A 20,226-nucleotide genomic window follows, 5' to 3' on the forward strand; every position below is an offset into this window, starting at 1 on the left:
TCTGTCTGTCTGTCATTTTGTCCTTTTAGAGGCTCCAGCAACTTCCCTAGAATCTCCAGATCCTTGAGAGGCTAATATTTTCCTTAATCGCCTCTGGCTTGGTGTTTCTGCTCCTGCTGTTTCTCTTGATTTTCCTTCCTTCCTTCCTTCCTTCCTTCCTTCCTGCCTTCCTTCCTTCCTTCCTTCCTTCCTTCTTTTTATTTTTCTTTCTATCATTTTGTCTTTTTAGATGCATCTCCCCTCAAATCTGTTTACATCCTGTGATGCCATTGAGTCAAGGCTTGGAGAGCAGATTTCACTGAGGGTTTGCAGGCAATAAGAGTGATTATTTTACACAGAAGCATAGTGAACAACATAATATGGGATATTAAGCACTCTCGTTCTTAAAAGGTCTTATTTGTTTTGCCTTTGGGACAATTTTACTGATGGTCTCTTCTATTTGAGCTCCTGTCACTTAATGCCCACTCCTTTTCCTTGAATCCTCTCTCCTTCCTTTCAGAGTTTACTGTCTTCAACTCTGAAACAACCTGTTGATTTATTTTTCTCATTCCCAAGTTAGCACAGTCATACCATGAATTCTATTTTTTATGACCAAGTTGACAAATAAAGGTATTTTGTTAAACTAAGAGTTTTCTCCTCTTTGATGGCTTCTGCTGCTAACTTCATCTAACAATGCTTGCCTTCCTGCTACACACACACAAGCACACATACACACATACACCTGCTACACACACATACACATGTACACACACATTTAAAGTAAATGTGAAACAGAAGAGCAAAGGAGAACTGCTTAGATGCGCCTGATTAAAGACATTTTCACTTCTATGTGTTCTGTTTGGGTTGCCAGTGTGTATTAGTGTCCCTGGAATAGAGTTAGCCAGTTCGGTGTGGCACAAATCATCATGCTGTGGTCCATGGTGGAAGTAGTGGCCACTTAAGCAGGAAACCCATGACAAAGGGGGTGGCATTTGGGTCTGGCTCCAAAGATAAGTAAGCTTGATTAATGCTTTGAAGCTGGTACTGTGCATATGCTGTGTCAGTTCAGAAGCTTCTCATATGAGCAACAGCTATTGTATTGAATGCAGGTTTTTCTGTTCATTTATGGTTATAAGGCATACTACAAAAGGAACAGTAAGTTTTGAGAAACTTGAAAATCATAACTCTTCCAAATGAGATCTTTTTTGGTTGGGCTAGACCCCAGTGGAATGACATGGAAATGTCTGAAGTCAGGCTGTACACAAAGTCTCTGAACCACTCCCTTGAATGTTTTATCTTATGTTGGACCATGATGACTTTGGGATTAAGGTAAGATTTTATGCTCTTTGAAGGTAAAAACCAACATCCCCACACAGCAAGATACAAAGACAAAGAAGCAAACACTAGGATGCTTTCTAGATGCTGAAATCTTAGTGTAATTAGACTTTAGATGATTGGGTGCTGTTTGCTCTTAAATTTTCCCTCAGGCAGGGTTAACATGATATACCTTTGCCTTTGCAACATTCCTTTCCTTTTTTTCCTCATTCTCAATGGAGAGTCTCAGCACAGGAAAATATACACAGAGCAGCATCCAGTGCACTCTCACTGACACAGCCCAGGTTCATATTTGAATTATATCACCTCTAATAATCATAATACATACCATCTGCCATTTATTCAGAATGTGTAATGAACATCAGGCATTGCGTCAAGAGCTTTGTATTTACAATTTTAGGTAAAATTTTCATTTTAGTGAGAAAGAATTGAAGTGATTGGTCACATTTGTTCAGGGGGATAAGCACATTGAAGAATCTGTTTGTCAATCAATCAATAGATCAATTATCAATAGACCCATTCAGCCATTCCTCCACCTGTGGAACAATATTGACTGCTATAGTGGTCGCATAGGCAACAGGCTATGGGAATGCAGAAAGGGGTCATTAACTCTAAGAGGTAGAAGGGCCTCTGCAGGAACAATGTCGAGCTCGGCCATGATGAACGTACATTTTGATTGGTGAAGGATGAAGCTTCTACACAGAGCTCTGTATCTATCTATTTATTTATCTTCTGCCTTTTGCCAACAAGGATTTAAAACCACTTACAAAATACATGAAGCACATGTAGATAAAGGATAGTAAAAAAGCAAACCAGATTATCACAATTAAAAAAATTACTCAACTGAAGCAGAGATATTTTAAATTATTAAAGGACAGAAATACATCTCTGATTGATTGATTGAAAGGATGATAATGTTTAAAGCAGTGAAAAATGACTTCACCATCATTTTTATAGTAGATACAAAAAATAACTGCTCAGTCATATTTCTTATTATAATGTCGTAAAACCAAGGTGCGATTAGACAGAAGTGATTATAATGGGATGGGCAATATCTATGTGATCCAGGCTGTGTGCAGCTTTCTGATGCTTCAGGGTAAACTTATTTGGGTTTCTTAGAGGAATATTTAGGGAAAGAATGAGTTTTTTTTATTTTGCAGATAATCCTTTAATTTACTATGTCAGTTCTTAGGAAGTTTAAGAGACTCAGGACCTGGGTGTGCACATAATACCTGTGTTAGTTGGGGAATTAACAATCATCATGCTAAATCGTGCCTAGCCATGAAAGAGTTTTTGGTTGTATGCTTCAGTATTAACACCACAGTAAGAGGTAGTGACATGGCAATGTGGTATTGATGATGCCATTTTATGAGTGAAGTCAGTGAGGCCTGGAGAAATCATACTCAGTGGTCACGAGGGAGTCCATATGTAGGATCCAAATTATGACTCACTTCCACCTTTTGAGGGCCAACAAGTTTGCTCTTGGTGGTGAGAACCAAACTAATGATTTAGTTCGGCATCTATATTGTATCCTGGCCTTGAGGTTGGCTATGATAGGAAGAGAGCATGTTTTTCTTGACTCCTACTAACAGTTATTCCAACAATTCTAATTCTGGGAACAGCATTTAGTATGTTAAGGTATTTTGAGCATTTCACTGGGACTACTGATAAACAGAAATTGCTATTAATCTTTTCACAAGAAGAAAGAGTGGTATGAATAGAAATTTGATCAGTGAACACGAATTAACTTAGTCTTTAATTAAAGTAACATTGCAGAGATGTTTTGGTGTGTTTCAAGGAGTAGAAACTCAAATAGTAAAAGAAAGGAGGAAATTAGGTTGTACTCTTTATTTGGGATTGCTGTTTTGGTCCTTTTGTTCACCAATCCAGTCTTCACATCAGGGAAAACCAAGCCAGTTCTACAGAGATACTATGCCTATGAAAGGCTGGACACTCGACATGTGCCTCTGTGTGCCCTTTGAGTTAGCTTCACCCTTTATTCCTTTATGTAATTTCATGACTAAGGTGCTATCTTAGTCTGTTTAGTCTAATAAAATACTATAAACTCTGTAGCTTGTAAACAACAGAAATTTATTTCTCACAGTCTTGGAGGCTGGGAAGTCCAAGAACAAGGTGCTAGCAGATTTGTTCTTTGGCTAATAGATGGTGTCTTCTTTTTTTTGAGGCGGAGTCTCACTCTGTCGCCCGGACTGGAGTGCAGTGGCTGGATCTCGGCTCACTGCAAGCTCTGCCTCCCGGGTTTACGCCATTCTCCTGCCTCAGCCTCCCGAGTAGCTGGGACTACAGGTGCCCGCCACTTTGCCTGGCTAGTTTTTGTATTTTTAGTAGAGACCAGCACTTTGGGAGGCCGAGACGGGCGGATCACAAGGTCAGGAGATTGAGACCATCCGGGCTAACACGGTGTCTTCTTACTTTGCTGTCACGTGGTGGTGAGGGTTCTCTCTGGAGCCTCTTTCATAAGGGCACTAATCTAATTCATGAGAGCTTTGCTCTCCTGACCTAATCACCTTTCAAAAACCCCACCTCCTAATACCATTACATTGGTGATTTGAATTTACCATATGAATTTTTTGGAGACACAAATGTTCAAACCATAGCAAACACTATTTCATTAGTTCTTTTTGCTCATTTGAGACCTTCTTGAAATATCTTGATTCCTCCTACCTCCACCCATCTCCCCTACTGCCCATACCCAATTTTTAGATTATTATACTCATTCTTTAAGAAGCTCCTCAGGCATTATATCTTCCAAGAATTCTTCTCTGATCTCCCAATTCCTTCAGTTTCTAGATCGTCTTCTTTCCAGAACTTACCTTACTGTTGTTTTGAAACAGCCTTTGATGAGTGTGCCTTTTCACTAGACGGTGAGCTTCATGAGGGGAGCTCATGTCTTAGTGATTTTGGTTCACTGTGATGAACACATTATAGATTTGTTGAACTTACAAGCTTCATTTTGGAATCAAACTCTTTTTTAACAAACTTTATCCAAACTAATGATTTCTGGCAATCCTTTAGGCATGTCTGACCCAAGGCTCTATTTTTGTGCTCCAGACTTACCTTACCTGGTCTTATGAGAATGTGTAATGAACCTATGATGAAATCGCTGATGACAAAATGGGACATCCCTGATTCTGTCTTACTTACACTGTGCTTCTGTTTCTCTCTAGGTCAGAGGAAAGTGTTTGACCTCCCTTTTGGGAGCTGCCTCTTTCGAAGTGATGTTTATGACAATGGATCCTCATTTCTGTATGATAACTGCACAGCTTGCACCTGCAGGGTAAGGCAGCTCTGAGAGACTGTGGTCCAGCAATGACAGGGTTTGTGTTTCAGTGTTAGCATCACAGCCACAACCAAAGCCAATGGTGTGTTATTTATTGGGAGGAAGCATTAACGATGCCATTTTATAAGGAAAATAATACTCAAGGTCACCAAGAATTTACACATAGCACTCAAACTGTAGCTCAATCATTTTCTAAGGACCAAGAAGTTAGCTCCTTGTAGTGAGAATCAAGCTCCAAGAGCCTGTTCTGAGGATTTTCTGAAATCAGACAAACACATATGGCAGTGCCCTCTGGCTCTAATTATCCAAGATGAATTCTCTAACACACCTGGCAATAAAAATTGCTTGTAATAACATTCAAGAGAAGAGAAAGGCATGGAATTACAGTTCATCACAAAGATAAACCTGGCAGTTTAGGAAGAGAGTATTTATGTGTTGTTTATTGTATCATGTCTTATTCTAAGTTTTGTTCATTTTTTCTCAAAAGGCAACCAGAAGTCTAATTACTGCTAAATAAATAATTCCACAGCTTCAGAATTTTAAAGGGACACACATCACATATTCATAGACTATACTTGTACAGTCATTAATTTTGGAAACCAGGAAGAAATACATTTATCAGGGAGGACTTTAGGATTATTCATTAGTGAGTTAATGAATCACATCTGTCTGACAAGTTTAGAATACACTTTGGTGGTGATGGTTGTTGTTGTTTGTTTTTAATAGTTAAAGGTCTAGAGGGAAAGAAGGGAGCTCTACTCAATGTCAGCTATGAGTCAATAGCTGGAATTAGAGTTCAGTAGTTCTTGATTACATGCTTTGTTCAGTAGCATGCACTACTTCAGGGGGTGGTTGGGTAAGGGCTGAACTGTCCCTTCCACTGAACCCCGAACATGAGTAATTCCTGAGCCTGAGAATACCTTACTGAAGCTTCTTCCTCCTCCCATGGTTTGTGTTATCCTATGCTAACCATATAGCACCCCCTTCTTGCCTTGGCCTTCATTCTCAGGACTTCCCCTCTCCACTAAGAATTTCGCAGGAGATAGCTTCCTCTTGGGGATTCTGAGACTTTGATGAAACATATCACATTCTCAATTCTCTTGCTCACAGGAAAGCAAGGCATCCCATGAATGGGAGTTAGTTATACTTGCTGTGCTTTGGGTTCATGGGTTCCATGAGAGATGATTAGGTAATATGTCTCAGTGCTTAACAGGAAGTATAATTAATACTCTTCCTTCAAAAGGGTGTTTCACTAGAGTATGAATTCACAGTCATCTTGGGGATATTAAATGCTTGAAAAATCAAGCTGCAATCATTTTGAGTAATCAATATTATTTTCTGTCTGCTTTGAGCTTCCTTTTCTAGTATCCCTATCCAGTGTTTCTTATGATTTCCATGGCAGGTGCAGGAACCTGTTGAATATGATTTAATACAGTTGGCTCTTCAACAATGTGGGGGTCAGGGTATTGATTCCCTGTACTGTTGAAAATCCATGTCTAATTTTTGACTCCTTAAAGACTTAACTAATAGCCTACTGTTGACTGAAAGCCTTACCAATCATATAAACAGTCAATTAACACATATTTTGTATGTTCTATGTATTAAATACTGTATTCTTATAATGAAGGAAGCTAGAGAAAAGAAAATGTTATTTAGAAAATCACAAGGAAGATAAAATATATTTACTATTTAATAAGTGGAAGTTGATTATCATAAAGGTCTTCATCTTCTTTACATTGACTAAACTGAAGAAGAGGAGGGGTTGGTCTTGTCTCAGGGGTAGAAGAGGCAGAGGAAGTGGAAGGAGAGACAGGAAAGGCAGGCACACTTGATGTACCTTCTATTGAAAAAATTTCTGAGTGTAAGTGGACCCTTGCAGTACAAATCCATGTTGCTCAAGTGTCAGTTGTATTTTTCTGCATGCAGGATGGTTTCAGGTCTCTATGCCATCAAATTTGATAATTCCTCTACCAGCGATGTTATTACCATCTTTAAATTTGTTTAGCAGATGCTTCTTCATCCATAACAGCCTATCTCAGGTGTCATACAACCTGAGAGGCTTTCCTGACTTACCTGGATAGGTAACTTTCCCCTTGTCTTTGCTATCTTTACATCTTTGCTAGAGTTCTGTTTACCACATTATAATTGCAATTTGCTTGATTACACGGTTATCTCACTTCTTACATTGTGGAGAACCCCTTGAGGACAGAAGTACATTTATGCATCTTTGTATTTGAATTCTCATTGTTTAACACAGTGCTGGGCACCACAGTCTAATGATATGTACATAAAGCGTTCTCTCTCTCTCCACACAGACACAAACATACACAATGAAAGCAGGGAGATCTACGGTGAAGTATGCATTGTTTGAGAGGTAGGGAGTGCCTTTGTTTTGAAACAAGAAATCAGGATATACAGCTTGACAAAGGATTATTTATTTTCCAATTTAAGTTGGTTTATAATAATTTCTATGTGCCAGGTATTTTACATTTAAGAGGCACAGTAAACTTGAGAAACAATAGGCAGAAGAGCACTTCCTTTTGAAATCAATCATACTTCTTTAACTTACAGATGATATAAACTCTTCACCTTCAGCGGATAAGTGGCCTGGTCAAACTCACTCTGCTACAGTATAGCTCTGGAACCCAGGCCCAGTTTTGAAACTGTTCGTTCAGTTCCTTGGTTAGCACAGAACACACTTGAGGAATCTTGTCCTGAGGTGGTGCATTTGCTCTTAACTTTTACTTTCTGACCAAAGATATTGTGCGTTTACGTTAAGCTCCAAAAGGTGGCATAACACCACGGAGGAGACCCAAGAGAGCACTATTAGTGCAGGTTGCAAAGAGGTAGAGGGCAGGAAGAAGGAAACTGGTGGTTCATGGGGAGCTGGGCAGTCTTGCCACAGGCTGGTGGAGTGGGCTCATCAGTCTCTGGGACATGAAATCATAAATCCTTGGGAGGGAGGGGTTGCGTGCCATAGTTTCCATAGTGCCTTCATATTCTGGTCTAGATACTTAATCAACAAATCACATTTTGAAGTGAATGAAAGATTTATTGCAGTAAATTAAAATATGGTACCTTACAGACTTTGACACAGATAGTTATGGGTTATGAAAGGAAGGCCAGGTAGGATGTTTGGTAGAGGTGAAAATCATTTTTAATTTCTAGTTTGGCTTTGGGCCCCTAGGACTCTACTGTGGTTTGCAAGAAGAAGTGCTCCCACCCTGGTGGCTGTGACCAAGGCCAGAAGGGCTGTTGTGAAGAGTGCCTCCTACAAGTGCCCCCAGAAGACATCAAAGTGTGCAAATTTGGCAACAAGATTTTCCGGGTATGTCATGAGACAAGCACATGGGAACTCCTGTATTACTATGCTGACAATTAAAAAGCTCCAGACACGAGGCAGATTGGGTTATCCCATAATTTCTATATACATATACAAATGTATATGTGTGCATATATTAATAGAATGTATTTATATTACAGTATCATATATAGTTAGAATCAAGTGCAGAGAATCAACCGTCTGAAAGATGTTTTTTTTGAGTATATTTTTGCTGAAATATGTTAAGCCTATAAAACCTGCCTGAATACCTGGGAGTACCTCTTCTCATTGGAGATGCTCAATGACACTTGTCAAGGTGATGATCCCTGTCAAGATCCTGATGGATCTATACAGCTTGATGCTTTTAGAAGTTTTCCACAAAGCTACCTTTGCAAAGAAAAATTTTCTCACTTGGAAGATATTCAGATAAGGATGTGAACAGTGTACATAGTTGAGCCAGGTGAGAGAGCTCTGCCCAGCTGAATGGAAAAGGTTGTTTTTGGCCATCTGCTACCAATGTCAGGTGTATTTTACATTATTTTCTGAGGACCCCAAGTGGAAAACAGTGCAATGGCCATTTAAACTTCAAAATGAAACATGGTTGGCTTTGTCCAAAGTACTTTCTACCTAGTCCATTTTCCCTAGGGGTGGAAGGAGTCAAATCACTGTGTATCGAAGGTGTCACCTCATGATACCTGTGAGAATCAAGACCCACATAAACAAGTCAGTTGTGCTAGCTCTGCAGGCATGCTGTACTGAGCCAGACTTCCTATCACGCTGAAGTAGTTGGAGGGAGACGTCTTGGTTCTGATGGAATAGTAAGAAGACATGAGGTGTCACATGGTCTCGCTTGTAAGTGGGAGCCGAACAATGGGATCACATGGACATGGGAGGGGAACAACACACACTAGGGCCTGTTAGAGGGTAGAGTGGAGGGAAGGAGAGTATTAGAAAGGATGGCTAATGCATGCTGGGCTTAATACCTAGGTGATGGGTTGATAGGTGCAGCAAACCACCATGGCACACGTTTACCTATGTAACAAACCTTCACATCCTGCACATGTGCCCCAGAACTAAAAATAAAATAAAATAAATTAAAAAAGAGAAAACAATTGAGGACAAAAAAAGACATAAGATATCATGCCCAGTGAAGGGGGAGGCATGTGTGTTGTGTTTACACCAGGCTTTCAGAGATGCTCATATGTCCTCTTGATATAAAGTCTCCTCCTCTGTCTCCAGAGCACCCAGATGAAATAGCCTCACTCTCACTATGGTGCTGTGTGCAATGCACTTCCGTGTTTTTTTTTTTTTTTTTTCAGATGGAGTCTCGCTCCGTTGCCCAGGCTGGAGTGCATTGCCAGGATCTCGGATCACTGCAACCTCCACCTCCCGGGTTCAAGCGATTCTCCTGCCTCAGACTCCTGAGTAGCTGGGATTACAGGCGCACGCTACCATGCCTGGCTAATTTTTGTAGTTTTAGTAGAGGTGGGGTTTCGCCATGTTGGTCAGGCTGATCTTGAACTCCGACCTTGTGATCCACCCTCCTTGACCTCCCAAAGTGTTGGGATTACAGGCGTGAGCCACCGTGCCCCACTGTAATACACTTGCAAGTCACCTTGTAAAAACGGTTCCTTTAAATGACTGAAGCTTAAAATAATTCACGGAGACATGGATTCCTAGAAATGTGTACTCAGAGAACTTGGAACAGTCAGGTGTCCTTTAAGGCAGATTCAGTCAGGTCTTTCTCTCTTGAAAGGCACTAGAGGGTAGATAGTCCTTAAAATAGCTTCAAAAAGTCAGGAAGGGAAAGAGGTGGGGGAGTCATCCAATATCTCAGCTGTTTCTGTTTTTAACAAAAATCTGCTCCTTGGATCTGCAAGCTCAGGAAGGAATCCTTGTTTTGTTTTCAGCCCAACTCTGTTGTCTGTGATCTTTCTTACCCACAAGCAAGGATGCACATCCCTGCCTATCCTCCAGAGGTACAAGGGCTTTTTGTGTATTTGGCATTCACAGATTATACATTTCATGAGTGAAAGAAATTCCTTAAATAGCTCTTTGTGTCTGAGCAAGGGTCTAGTCTAGGAAATGAATCCCAAAGTGCTGCCCTGCTTTTTGAGAGGAGAGAACTAGATAGGCAGGGATGGGATATCTATGGCACTTGGAGTCTTCTCTCTGAGCTCTGCATTTTCAATGACTTGCCCATCAAGTGTCTGCCTGAGCGCTGGGAGTCATTTGAATTAGCCTCTCTTTTATGCATGTCCTATATGGGCCAGAACCATGGCACATCTGGTAACTAACCACCTCTGGATATCTCAATTAACTATTGAGATGTGGGATGGCTTAAATATTTTAGTCTTATCAAATGGGAAAATTAGATTACTGTCATTGTATCATGTATGAAAATTCATGCTTGGTTTTCCCCTAGGGTGCAGCTAAGTGAACAATGATTGACAACAAGACGTAAATATGCCTTGGTTAAACACACAATAATTATTTTTATATCCAGGAAGGGGAACACACACACAAACACACACACACACACACACGCTTGCACATAATCTGAAATCTTCACTAATCTTTATCTTAAATCGGTTGGGTACATACAAACACCTGAGTCATTTAGTCTAATGATGGCATCCCTCACTCAGGGCAAGAAATGCTTTCCTCCATGGAGAGATTACAGTCTGTTGCCTCAACTCCTGTCAGCCTCCAACTGCTGACAGGATCTTGTGTCCTCTCTTGTAGGATGGAGAGATGTGGTCCTCTATCAATTGTACCATCTGTGCTTGTGTGAAAGGCAGGACGGAGTGTCGCAATAAGCAGTGCATTCCCATCAGTAGCTGCCCACAGGTACGTTTGGAATGCAGATTGACTTTACCTTAGTGTCTTGAGAAATGTCCTGTGTGTGGCACAGTCGCATGCCATCTTCCAAACACAGACTCCAGCTCCCCCAAAGCCTCCACATTCCTGAGTAGCCAAATGCCCCTTGCAAAGTTTGCTCATTCTTTTTACAGATTTTATCCTTGCATGAAAATAGCTTTTGCTTTGCTCTTGTCCGAATTCTGATTTCTTATTGACTTCTCCCATTCATTCTGTAAAACTTCTCCAACTCCTGCAAGATCTGTTTCTTTGCTTTCTTTTGCCAGGTTTTGTTTAACATCCTAACTGTCTTTTGCCTTTTCCTCTTTTCTCTCCCTTCTCAAATCAGAGCTTTCCTCTTATAGCCATTCAAAGTAATATGTGGTTGTTTATTAATATTTCCACAAGGAAATATTAATTTCTCCTGCCTCACAGCATCCCCGATTTCTTTGCTGAAGTTTTCTCTCTCTAATCCTGGCCTCCATTGTAGCCCCAAATGGAAATAGCATCCTTATGGAAATATCTCTTTTCAAAAACCCATAGCTCCAGCACACTGAATAAAGCAACCATTATCTTCTAAAGCGTGAGATTCATTGAATTCACCTCAGCAACTTGAAACCTTTTAAAGTTTTATACATTTTGGGAAAATGTCAACCCTATTCAATACCTTCCCTTGAATGAAAAAATATATCCATACATTCAGGACATGTCCTCCCTTCTCTGTTATAGACAGCTTTTAATTTTATTCACATCTGTTATTATTATAAACAAAAGTTGCTGTTTTTACTCGAGTGCCAAATGAGGCACAAAAAAACAACAGCTGTTGCTATTGCACAACTGAATAAAGAGGAGAGGAAAAGAAGAGAAAAAAAAAATCCTAATTAGTCTTGCTTTAAAAGCCTCAGATATAAAACTGAAAGCCTCCCATAAAATAAAAAAAAAAAAAAGAAGATACAATAAGTAGACTTGAACACGGTCTGCTTATAAATATTCATTGGGAAAAATGGGATCACATCATTTATGCCAGTCCTCTGGGAACCCTCGTTGCTAATGAACTCTTGCAGCACATGTTAGTAATAATGGGCTTCCTTATTCTACAAGACAAAAACAGGATGCTGTGCCAACCTGGTGGCTCAAGTAACTAGCCTCAGCAGGCCGCCGTGGAGTTTCCAGCTTCACTTGAATTCTGCCACTTGTAGCTGGATTGATAGTTTTCATTGTGCTCTTGCTGGGGGAGGGGAGGGCGGGGGGAGGTCAACGTTCTTTATGTCACTGGTGTCTCATTAGCCTTCCATCATTGTAGACCATATTTGGGCCAGGGGCATCCATCCCTCCAAGCAGAGGCCTTTCCCTGCCCCACCCACCCCCTCCACGCCTTGTCAAAGCTTCTTGGTGCCCTTGCCAAGGCCCCTGCCTGAGGGACCACCTTTCTGTTTCTAGGCTTCCTTCCAACCACTCCTCCAGTTCACACTTTCCCTTCTCAGGGGCCGGCAGGAGATCTTTGGAAGATAACTCGGCTCTATCTACCATGGAAATCTTGTTAAAAACTTACTTCCCCTCCCCTACATTGCCTGGGGAAATTTTGGAAAAAAAAAAAAAACAGAGAGAGAGAGGAGCTTGTATTCCCTGCTCTGTCTTTCCTGGCTACTGCATATCTCTTTTTCCAGATGTAAATGTCTCTTGTGGAAGAAGGATTTTATGATTGGATTCCCTGTCTATCCTGCCCTGCCCCCGCTCACCACCCCGCCATCCTGCAACTCCCCTAGATGCAAAGGAGTGTCATTTGTGAGAAGGGCTATGAGGGCTGCAGTGGGGACTGGGTCATCAGGACACTGTCATCTCTAAGTCTCTAATACGTACTGAGATTTTATAGTCACGACGCTAATCTCATTTAATGCTAACATCACCCCTCTGAGGTGGGTGCTATTTCTAGACCCTGCTTATGGATGAGCCTGCAGCACGACCAGAGACTTACAGCTAAATGCATATTACCCAGGTGCTCTGACTTTGCAGCTTGTATCTGATTTATTCCCCCATCTAATTTTGTGATGTCATCACTGCCACTTTCATTTTCTGAAGACAAGAGATGGAAGTTTCCATTGAGATGTGGATGTAGGGAATTGTAGTCATGTTTGGTTGGGACCTTGGCTTTAAGGCGGCTTTGCTGCATTGGGATAGAGCACCTTAATCCTCTTGGGGACGTCATTCCCTCGGCCTAAGCTGACCTCATTTGGCTTCATCTGCAACTGCTTTCAGTCTTGAGAAACCAAAAGAGACCCCTGTGCCAAATTGCAATTGACAGCAGAGCTCTAGGCAATGAAAATATGTTGTGATGCTCCTGCACTATGGGATGACTGGCTGGGACTGAGTTTTAAGTCCCAGTCAAAGTTGTCAAAGCCTTTAATGGTTCATTTTAGGCCTAGCTGATGCAAAAATAGATCAGACCTGATTAAAGATCTTCAATAATTAACCAGAATCCTTTAAGTCAATCTGATTTTTTCTTTTTGAGTACTTACGCCTACTCTTGCTGGAACTGACCAGTAGTGAGTGAGTGAATGAGCAGTATGTGAGCCGTGTGGCTTTGACATGAGCCTTGGCAACCTCTCCATGGTCTGTTTCCTTAGTTCCCTGTAAACAGGGGATAAGGACAACCGCGTGTGGAGGGTTATTGTGAAATTTAAATGATAAAGTATGAGGAATGCATGGCACTCAGTCTAGTGTATAGCAGATGATAAATATTAAATTATCTTAAAGAGAAAGGACTCAAGAGAACAAAACTGCAGTGGGAAGAAAATGTCCTTTAGGGTCAGACAAAATTAGGTTTGATTTTTGGTTCTACTACCCTTGGGTTGCATGACATCAATTTCTTCACCTATAAAAAGGGAAATACTCAGCTCATAAGGTTCTTGTGTATCTTAATAACAGTGATTATGAAATCTCGAATGTTCATTAAATCTTAATAGGTCATAGGTATTAACTCATTAAATCCTTATCACTAACCCGACATTGGATAACATAAGTAAAATATCGAATGAGATGTTTGTTATATAGCAAGTGCTCTCTAAATGTTAAACTTCTTCTACATTTCTTTTTCTCTGTGTTTAACCATTGAGTCGGAGATAAGACAACTAATTTTCTGAAATGAGTCCTGAGAATACGTCACCTCCTTTAAATGTCATGCATTAAAAAGACTTAAAAGACGTGCAATGTAGGAAATTGCAGTGTATTTCCAGAAAGGTAATGAAACATTACCCAGTGTTTCAAAATTCTCAGCTTCCTTGGCGTTGAGTGCATAACAGTTATTCAACATGGACAACATGCCACTTTCTGAAACAAGAAATCTGATTGAATCTGATCTGTAGCACAGATATTGCCCATATCCATAGGGCTGGTGAGTCCTGAGTTTGGATTACAGTTTACTGTTTAAGCTTCTCCAACAAGCAAAGACAGAAAGAAGGTCTTGTAGGGATCTATAGGTTGACAGAGAATTCTCATTTTTATGTGTGTGCCCTTGTTCTCTAAAGGGCTAGATTTGGATACCAATGAAAAGGTTGAGTCCAGACTGTCTTCATCTTCCTTCCATGTGAGAAAAATCACACTAGTGAGCCATTTAGGTATTATATTTCTTGGAGGATAAAAACAGGAAAGTTTACTGAATGACTTTGCCTGGCCTTAGAACCTGATACTTGAAACTTCATTTTCAGCATCATCATCACCATCTGGGCATTGAGTTCAAGTACAGCTTGGACTGATTTCATTGGTTTATCTTGTATTAGATTTTAAAAAGATATTTGTCCTCAGCAGACCCTTTTTTTTTTTTTAACATTAACTTTTTATTTGTTTTTCTTCTGATTAGGGCAAAATTCTCAACAGAAAAGGATGCTGTCCTATTTGCACCGAAAGTAAGTTTATTGCTTTGAAAATGTGCTATTAGTATTTGTTTTGCTTTTTATAGTGCGACAAGAAAAATAGGGGTGTATGTTTCCCCCACATTTTATTTTTGTAGGTATATATAGGATGGGATCATCTGACCTCCCTACAGACATTTTACGTCAATTGTAATTCTCCCACAGAAGTACAGTTGAGACAAATATAGATACTTCCATCAGAATTTGTTGCTACGAGAAATTAAGAAGATAAATGGTTTGATTAGGTTTTAAAAAGGACCAGATAACTTAATGTGCATTTTAACTGCTAATAGCATTTGTAGTCATCATGGTTAAGATAATGCTATCCGGTAAAACCAAACATTATACAAAGTCTAGGAGGGGCTTTCCTTCTCCCATTACAAAATCAAACAGCTGCACTTTCTGCTCCCTCACCCCACTCCCCACCTCATCACCACGTCACCTGGGTGCATCCAGTCTTGTTGTTGGCAAAGAGAAAACAAGAAATCATTAGGCTGATGGTTTTGCCATCTTATTATAGTCATGTGTCACTTAACAGGATGCGAAATGCCTTCTGAGAAATGCATCCTTAGGCGATTTTGTTGTTGTGTGAATATCGTAGAGTGCACTTACACAAACCTAGATGGTATAACCTACTACACACCTAGCCTATATGGTACAGCCTGTGGCTCCTAGGCTACAAACTTGTATGGCATGTCGCTGTACTGAATACTGTAGGCAATTGTAACACATGGTAAGCAGTTGTGTATCTAAATAGAAAAGGTAGAGTAAAAATGCAGTATTATATTCCAATGGGACCACAGTCCTATATGTGGTCCATCATTGACCAAAATGTTTTTGTGTGATTCATGACTGTTTTTAACTGTATTCTTGAAAGTTCCTTCTAAGCATGGCCTATTCTGAAAGCCGTCTGAGACTGTACTACTGATCATACAGACAGAGCATAGCAATGGCTTCATATCAGCCCCACATGTAGACATACGCCTAGATCTATTAGCAAATTGCCATTTTAGTCCTCCTGAAATTCATATGGTTTTGAGATAGCTTCCTGGAGTGTTTTACTGAAAGAGGCATATTAGTAATATCACTGTCAAGTTAGTTCCCATGTATGATAAGTAGGATTAACAAAGTCATAAAATCTATCGGCGTATTTTATGAACCAGTTATGTTTAGAGAAGTGGAGTGGAAGACAGTTGAAAGCAGCTTTCACATGGGCATGGGTTTGTTCTTTCCTCTTCTCTAAAATAGAGTTTACATTACTAGAATTACTAGACTCTGTTTTTTTTTAATTGATTAGTACCTTTGGACAATAGATATGCAGGGTCATTATATGTGTGTGTGTGTGTGTGTGTGTATTTATATAAAACTATTAAATATAATATTTATCTACTATACATGTTACTATTTTTAGAAGCAGAGAGCTATTAAATAGTTACATATTGGATAAAATGCTGTTTGAATTAATGAAAATTTAATTATAGATTTAATAAAAAGGGTTTACTTTAAAGATAATGAAGTAAATAAAATTACTCAAAGGAGGCCAATGAAATACGACTTAGTAGGGAATAATGCAGGAAGACAAATTAGCTATGATTAACACACCAGTTGATTTAAAAACATGTGTACAATCTAAGACATTTAATCATTCTCCCAGAAACCCTGAGGAAACTTTGTTTATGGATGGTTCAGAGGCTGCCTTCCAGTTAATTCCTTTCCCGATGAGCAGAATAGAGTCTGCATTGATGAAGTTTTCCTGTGTCCATGTCAATGGAGATGTTTGCATTTCCCCCTAAAGTGTCTCCTAGTTGAAGCAGAGACAGACCTCATAGGAATGACTCCTATTTTCCAGTTAACTCTTTCAATTTGCATGAGCATGGACTCATTACATCTGCCAATCACATTGTTGTCAGGCAGGATCACTGCTTAGCAACTTCATAAAAACATATGACCAGCTGGGCGCAGTGCCTCATGCCTGTAATCCCATGCCTGTAATCGGGAGGCTGAGGAGGAAGAATCACTTGAGGGCAGGAGTTTGAGACCAGCCTGACCAACAAGGTGAAACCAATCTCTACTAAAAATACAAAAATTAGATGGGTGTGGTGGTGTGGGCCTGAAATCCCAGCTACTCAGGAGGGTTGAGGCAGAATAGCTTGAACTTCGGAGGCAGAGGTTGCAGTGAGCCGAGATCATGCCACTGCACTCTAGCCTAGATGACAGAGCAAGGCTCTGTCTCAAAAAAAAAAAAAAAAAAAAAAAATTGCCAGTCTTGTAAGAAACAGTCTAAATCTTGAATTATTTGACTTTGTTTTGCAAGGATCAAATAGGTGATTATTGAGATAGTTGAGAGAAAAGCTACATTATGTTATTAGTTTATTCATTATGAGCTGGACTTTCCATGTCTAGAAAACTGGTGACATTGTAAAGAAAAAGAAAAGAATACAAATGGAAGGAAAGGTATTATAAAATAGGAGTAAGCTTTAAAGTGGTAATATTAAGTACCATTTTGTGTTAACCATGTGAATAAGCTCATGCCTTCTATCACTGAGAGAGGCAATTGGCAAGGGAGAAAACCACCCAGCTGGAGGGGCACCGGGAGGACAGTGACTCTGCACCTGCATGGAGCAGGTCAGTCAGTGCTGGAAAAGCCCATGCATGTGGTTCTCTGTCCAAGTCTCAATTCTATCATCAGATGGCTATTGCTCAATTTCCTTTGGTGTTTTTTCCATCTGTTTACTCTCTCCTGCTCTCCAGCAGTTCTTCCATCATTGCTGTAAAACGCATTCTATTTGGCGAGGCTTATTTGTTCAGATTGAGTGAAGAGATGGGATGACTTCCAATTTTTAAGCAATGCCCAGTTTTTCATAGTACATTCAGGTAAATTTATTCTGATGTCCTTTCGCTGTGGCTTCGAGACCTCCCACTTTGAAATTTCTTTGTCATTATATCCAGGATTCAAAACAAACCTTTGGGCACATTTTTTCCTCTGTAAATTATGCGAGCTCTCTTGAAAAATGGATTTCTAGAGCAGAGAAAGCAAGGATGAAACTACAAAAAAGTCTAGTGTTTTCTAAAGCCAGAAAAACAACTAATTTATGTCTTATTAAAACACATACAGTCTCTCCCTCTCTCTTGGACACACACACACACACACACACACACACACACACACTCTCACTCTCCATGATGTTACCGCAGAGTTTTCAACCTCAGTCTTACTGAGTTTGGCCAGATCATTCTCTGTTGTGGGGCTGTCCTGTGCATTACAGGATCTTTAGCAGCATCCCTGGCCTCTAACAACTAAATGCCAGTAGCATCCCCTGCAAGGTTGTGACAACCAAAAATACCTCCAGACATTGCCAGATGTCCCCTGGGGAGCAAAATTACCCCTGTTGGATGCCACAGGCATTCCAAATAGAGGAAACAGCATGGGTGAATGCAGACATGAGCACCTGTGGTACTAGTAGCACTAACTAACTAACTCTGGACACCTGTGGATTAGATGCAGCGGGAGAGTAAAGTGAGCCTAGAAGCCTTTGGGGTTAATTGAGTATGTTTCCGTATTTTAATTCTCTAACCCTGCAAAAAATTATGAAGGCAAATTATATCTTGAATGATTTTAAAAAGTTACTGTCTTTACTTTTGTTGCTAGGAAGGTAAAAATAAATTTGTACTTCACCTCTAAAAGCATGCAGGTTTTGAGTAGTAGGCTTACTCCTGACTTCATCATATATATCCACTCTTGTGTGTTTTCAACTATTTACTTTGCATGTCTGTAAGCTACTTCCAACCCTTTTCTGAAAGGAGGCAAGAATACATCCATGCACACATAAATGCATATGTAAATTAAATGGATTGATTACAGAGCTTCAAATACTCTCCAATTTATTTTGGTGACCTGTGGTAGTTAAATGAATGTTGCATTATTTCCAGCAGTAGTGGCATTACATTATCTGTTCCTAAAATCCCACAGAATTTCTCACTTATTGCCTGGGTTAGTTTTAATCTTGGTAGTGTTTGGGGGCTGTCTCAGATCTTTGAGAGGAGTAAAGAAGAGGACACTTGAAGCACATGTGAGAACATTCTTACGGGTCTCTCCTTATAACAGTCAGCAGTAATGGTAATTTACAAGTCTGTAGGTAAGAAATAGTAGAGGAGGCACAAACTGTTGTCCTAGCCACAGTGGGACAGTTTTTGTAGGGTTGGCCTGAAGGAGCAATGATGACTCTCTCAAAATAGGGGAACAAAAGTCCTCTGAAAATCAGACCTGAAGGAAGTATGAACAAGCGTTGCTGTCTCTTTATAACATGGAACAGCCTCTCTTTCTCCCTTTTCAACTGAAAAGAATTAGATTTGATTTTGATGATTTATTTAAAATAAACTATTTGAAGTAGGCTACGCAAACTTTATAAAGCTTTCTTGCAAATGCTGTTTCTTGCCAAAGTGTGAGGCTCTACCCTTAAGTCAGTCTGGACTTGCCTCGGCTGGGCTCACATGAGCACGGAGTAGGTGACAGGGAGGCCACTTGCCTGTTTTGTGTGTAGCATTTTGTTCACTCAAAATGGTGTTTTACTGCGTGTTGGCAAATAGTAGGTAGAATCTTGATCTAACCACCCAACAGAGACCTGAATCAGATAAATTCTTTGCTGGCGGATATCTGCTTTCTGACATGGAAATAACACATAGTGTCTAAGTTGTCACTAGTAAGAACGGTGCGTGTGAGGTGTGTATAGAGAAAGAGAGGGAGAGAGGGATGGAGGGAGGGGCAGAGAGAGAGACTGAGATTGACAGATTGAGTATATGAGAAAATTTAATCTCTCAGCCATCTGCAAAAGCAGAGACAAAGGCAGCCCAGATGTGCATGCCCAGTCCCTGCTGTCATAGGTTCATTAAGCTGTACCTGTAGCTACATCAGACCTAACCATCAGATTCCCAGCTTAAAACACAAGTTCGTGATTACATAATACTGAGGCTGATTGAATATGGCGAGCACAGATGTGCATTTAATTGAAATAACCTCAACTACATGTCCCACAAGTAACAGGAAATATCAAATTTCAGCAGCTCAGGGTGGGAGGAGGCTCACAGTTGCCAGGTGACTTTTTAAACCCCCCAGGGTTAGTTTCCAGCTGTGTGCAGGCTGCTTTGGTGTGTCTGCTCTCCTAGGTGCCCTGCCTGCTGCCTGCACCCACCACAGCCACTCATTTTGGCACATCTGACTTAAGGCCTCTGGGATGCGTACAGGTAGCTCCAATTAAACAGAATGGCTGTAGGAGGGGGAGAATATAACAACAATTTCATTTATTTCCCTAGAAAAAAAAAATAATGAAACAGTAACATAGGGGCCCATTTTATGAGAAATCTCCACTGACAGAGGTTCTGCAAATTAGCGATTTTGTGTTTGAGCAAGGTTTCTGGCCTCAGGGGCTGTAAGCAACTCCAGGTCCCTTAACACCGAGAGAGTCTGTCCTTAACTCAGAAAAGCAAGGAAATTCGAAACCAGAGCTCAAGATGCTTGTAGAATA

The 20,226-nt window shown here is 40.3% G+C and overlaps 1 protein-coding gene across 1 annotated transcript in view; it reads left to right on the top strand.

Annotated features, from left to right (window-relative positions):
• Positions 1–20,226, top strand: part of BMPER (BMP binding endothelial regulator) — a 256,801-nt gene that overhangs the window by 149,727 nt on the left and 86,848 nt on the right. The window contains exons 9-12 of the mRNA XM_011950135.1: positions 4,503–4,612; positions 7,803–7,943; positions 10,683–10,787; positions 14,653–14,698. Of these exons, the coding sequence (XP_011805525.1) occupies positions 4,503–4,612; positions 7,803–7,943; positions 10,683–10,787; positions 14,653–14,698 (402 nt within the window). The remainder of the gene's footprint in view (positions 1–4,502; positions 4,613–7,802; positions 7,944–10,682; positions 10,788–14,652; positions 14,699–20,226) is intronic.

This window comes from Colobus angolensis, unplaced genomic scaffold (assembly GCF_000951035.1).
Source record: "Colobus angolensis palliatus isolate OR3802 unplaced genomic scaffold, Cang.pa_1.0 Scaffold302, whole genome shotgun sequence".
NCBI classification, from domain to species: Eukaryota; Metazoa; Chordata; class Mammalia; order Primates; family Cercopithecidae; genus Colobus; species Colobus angolensis.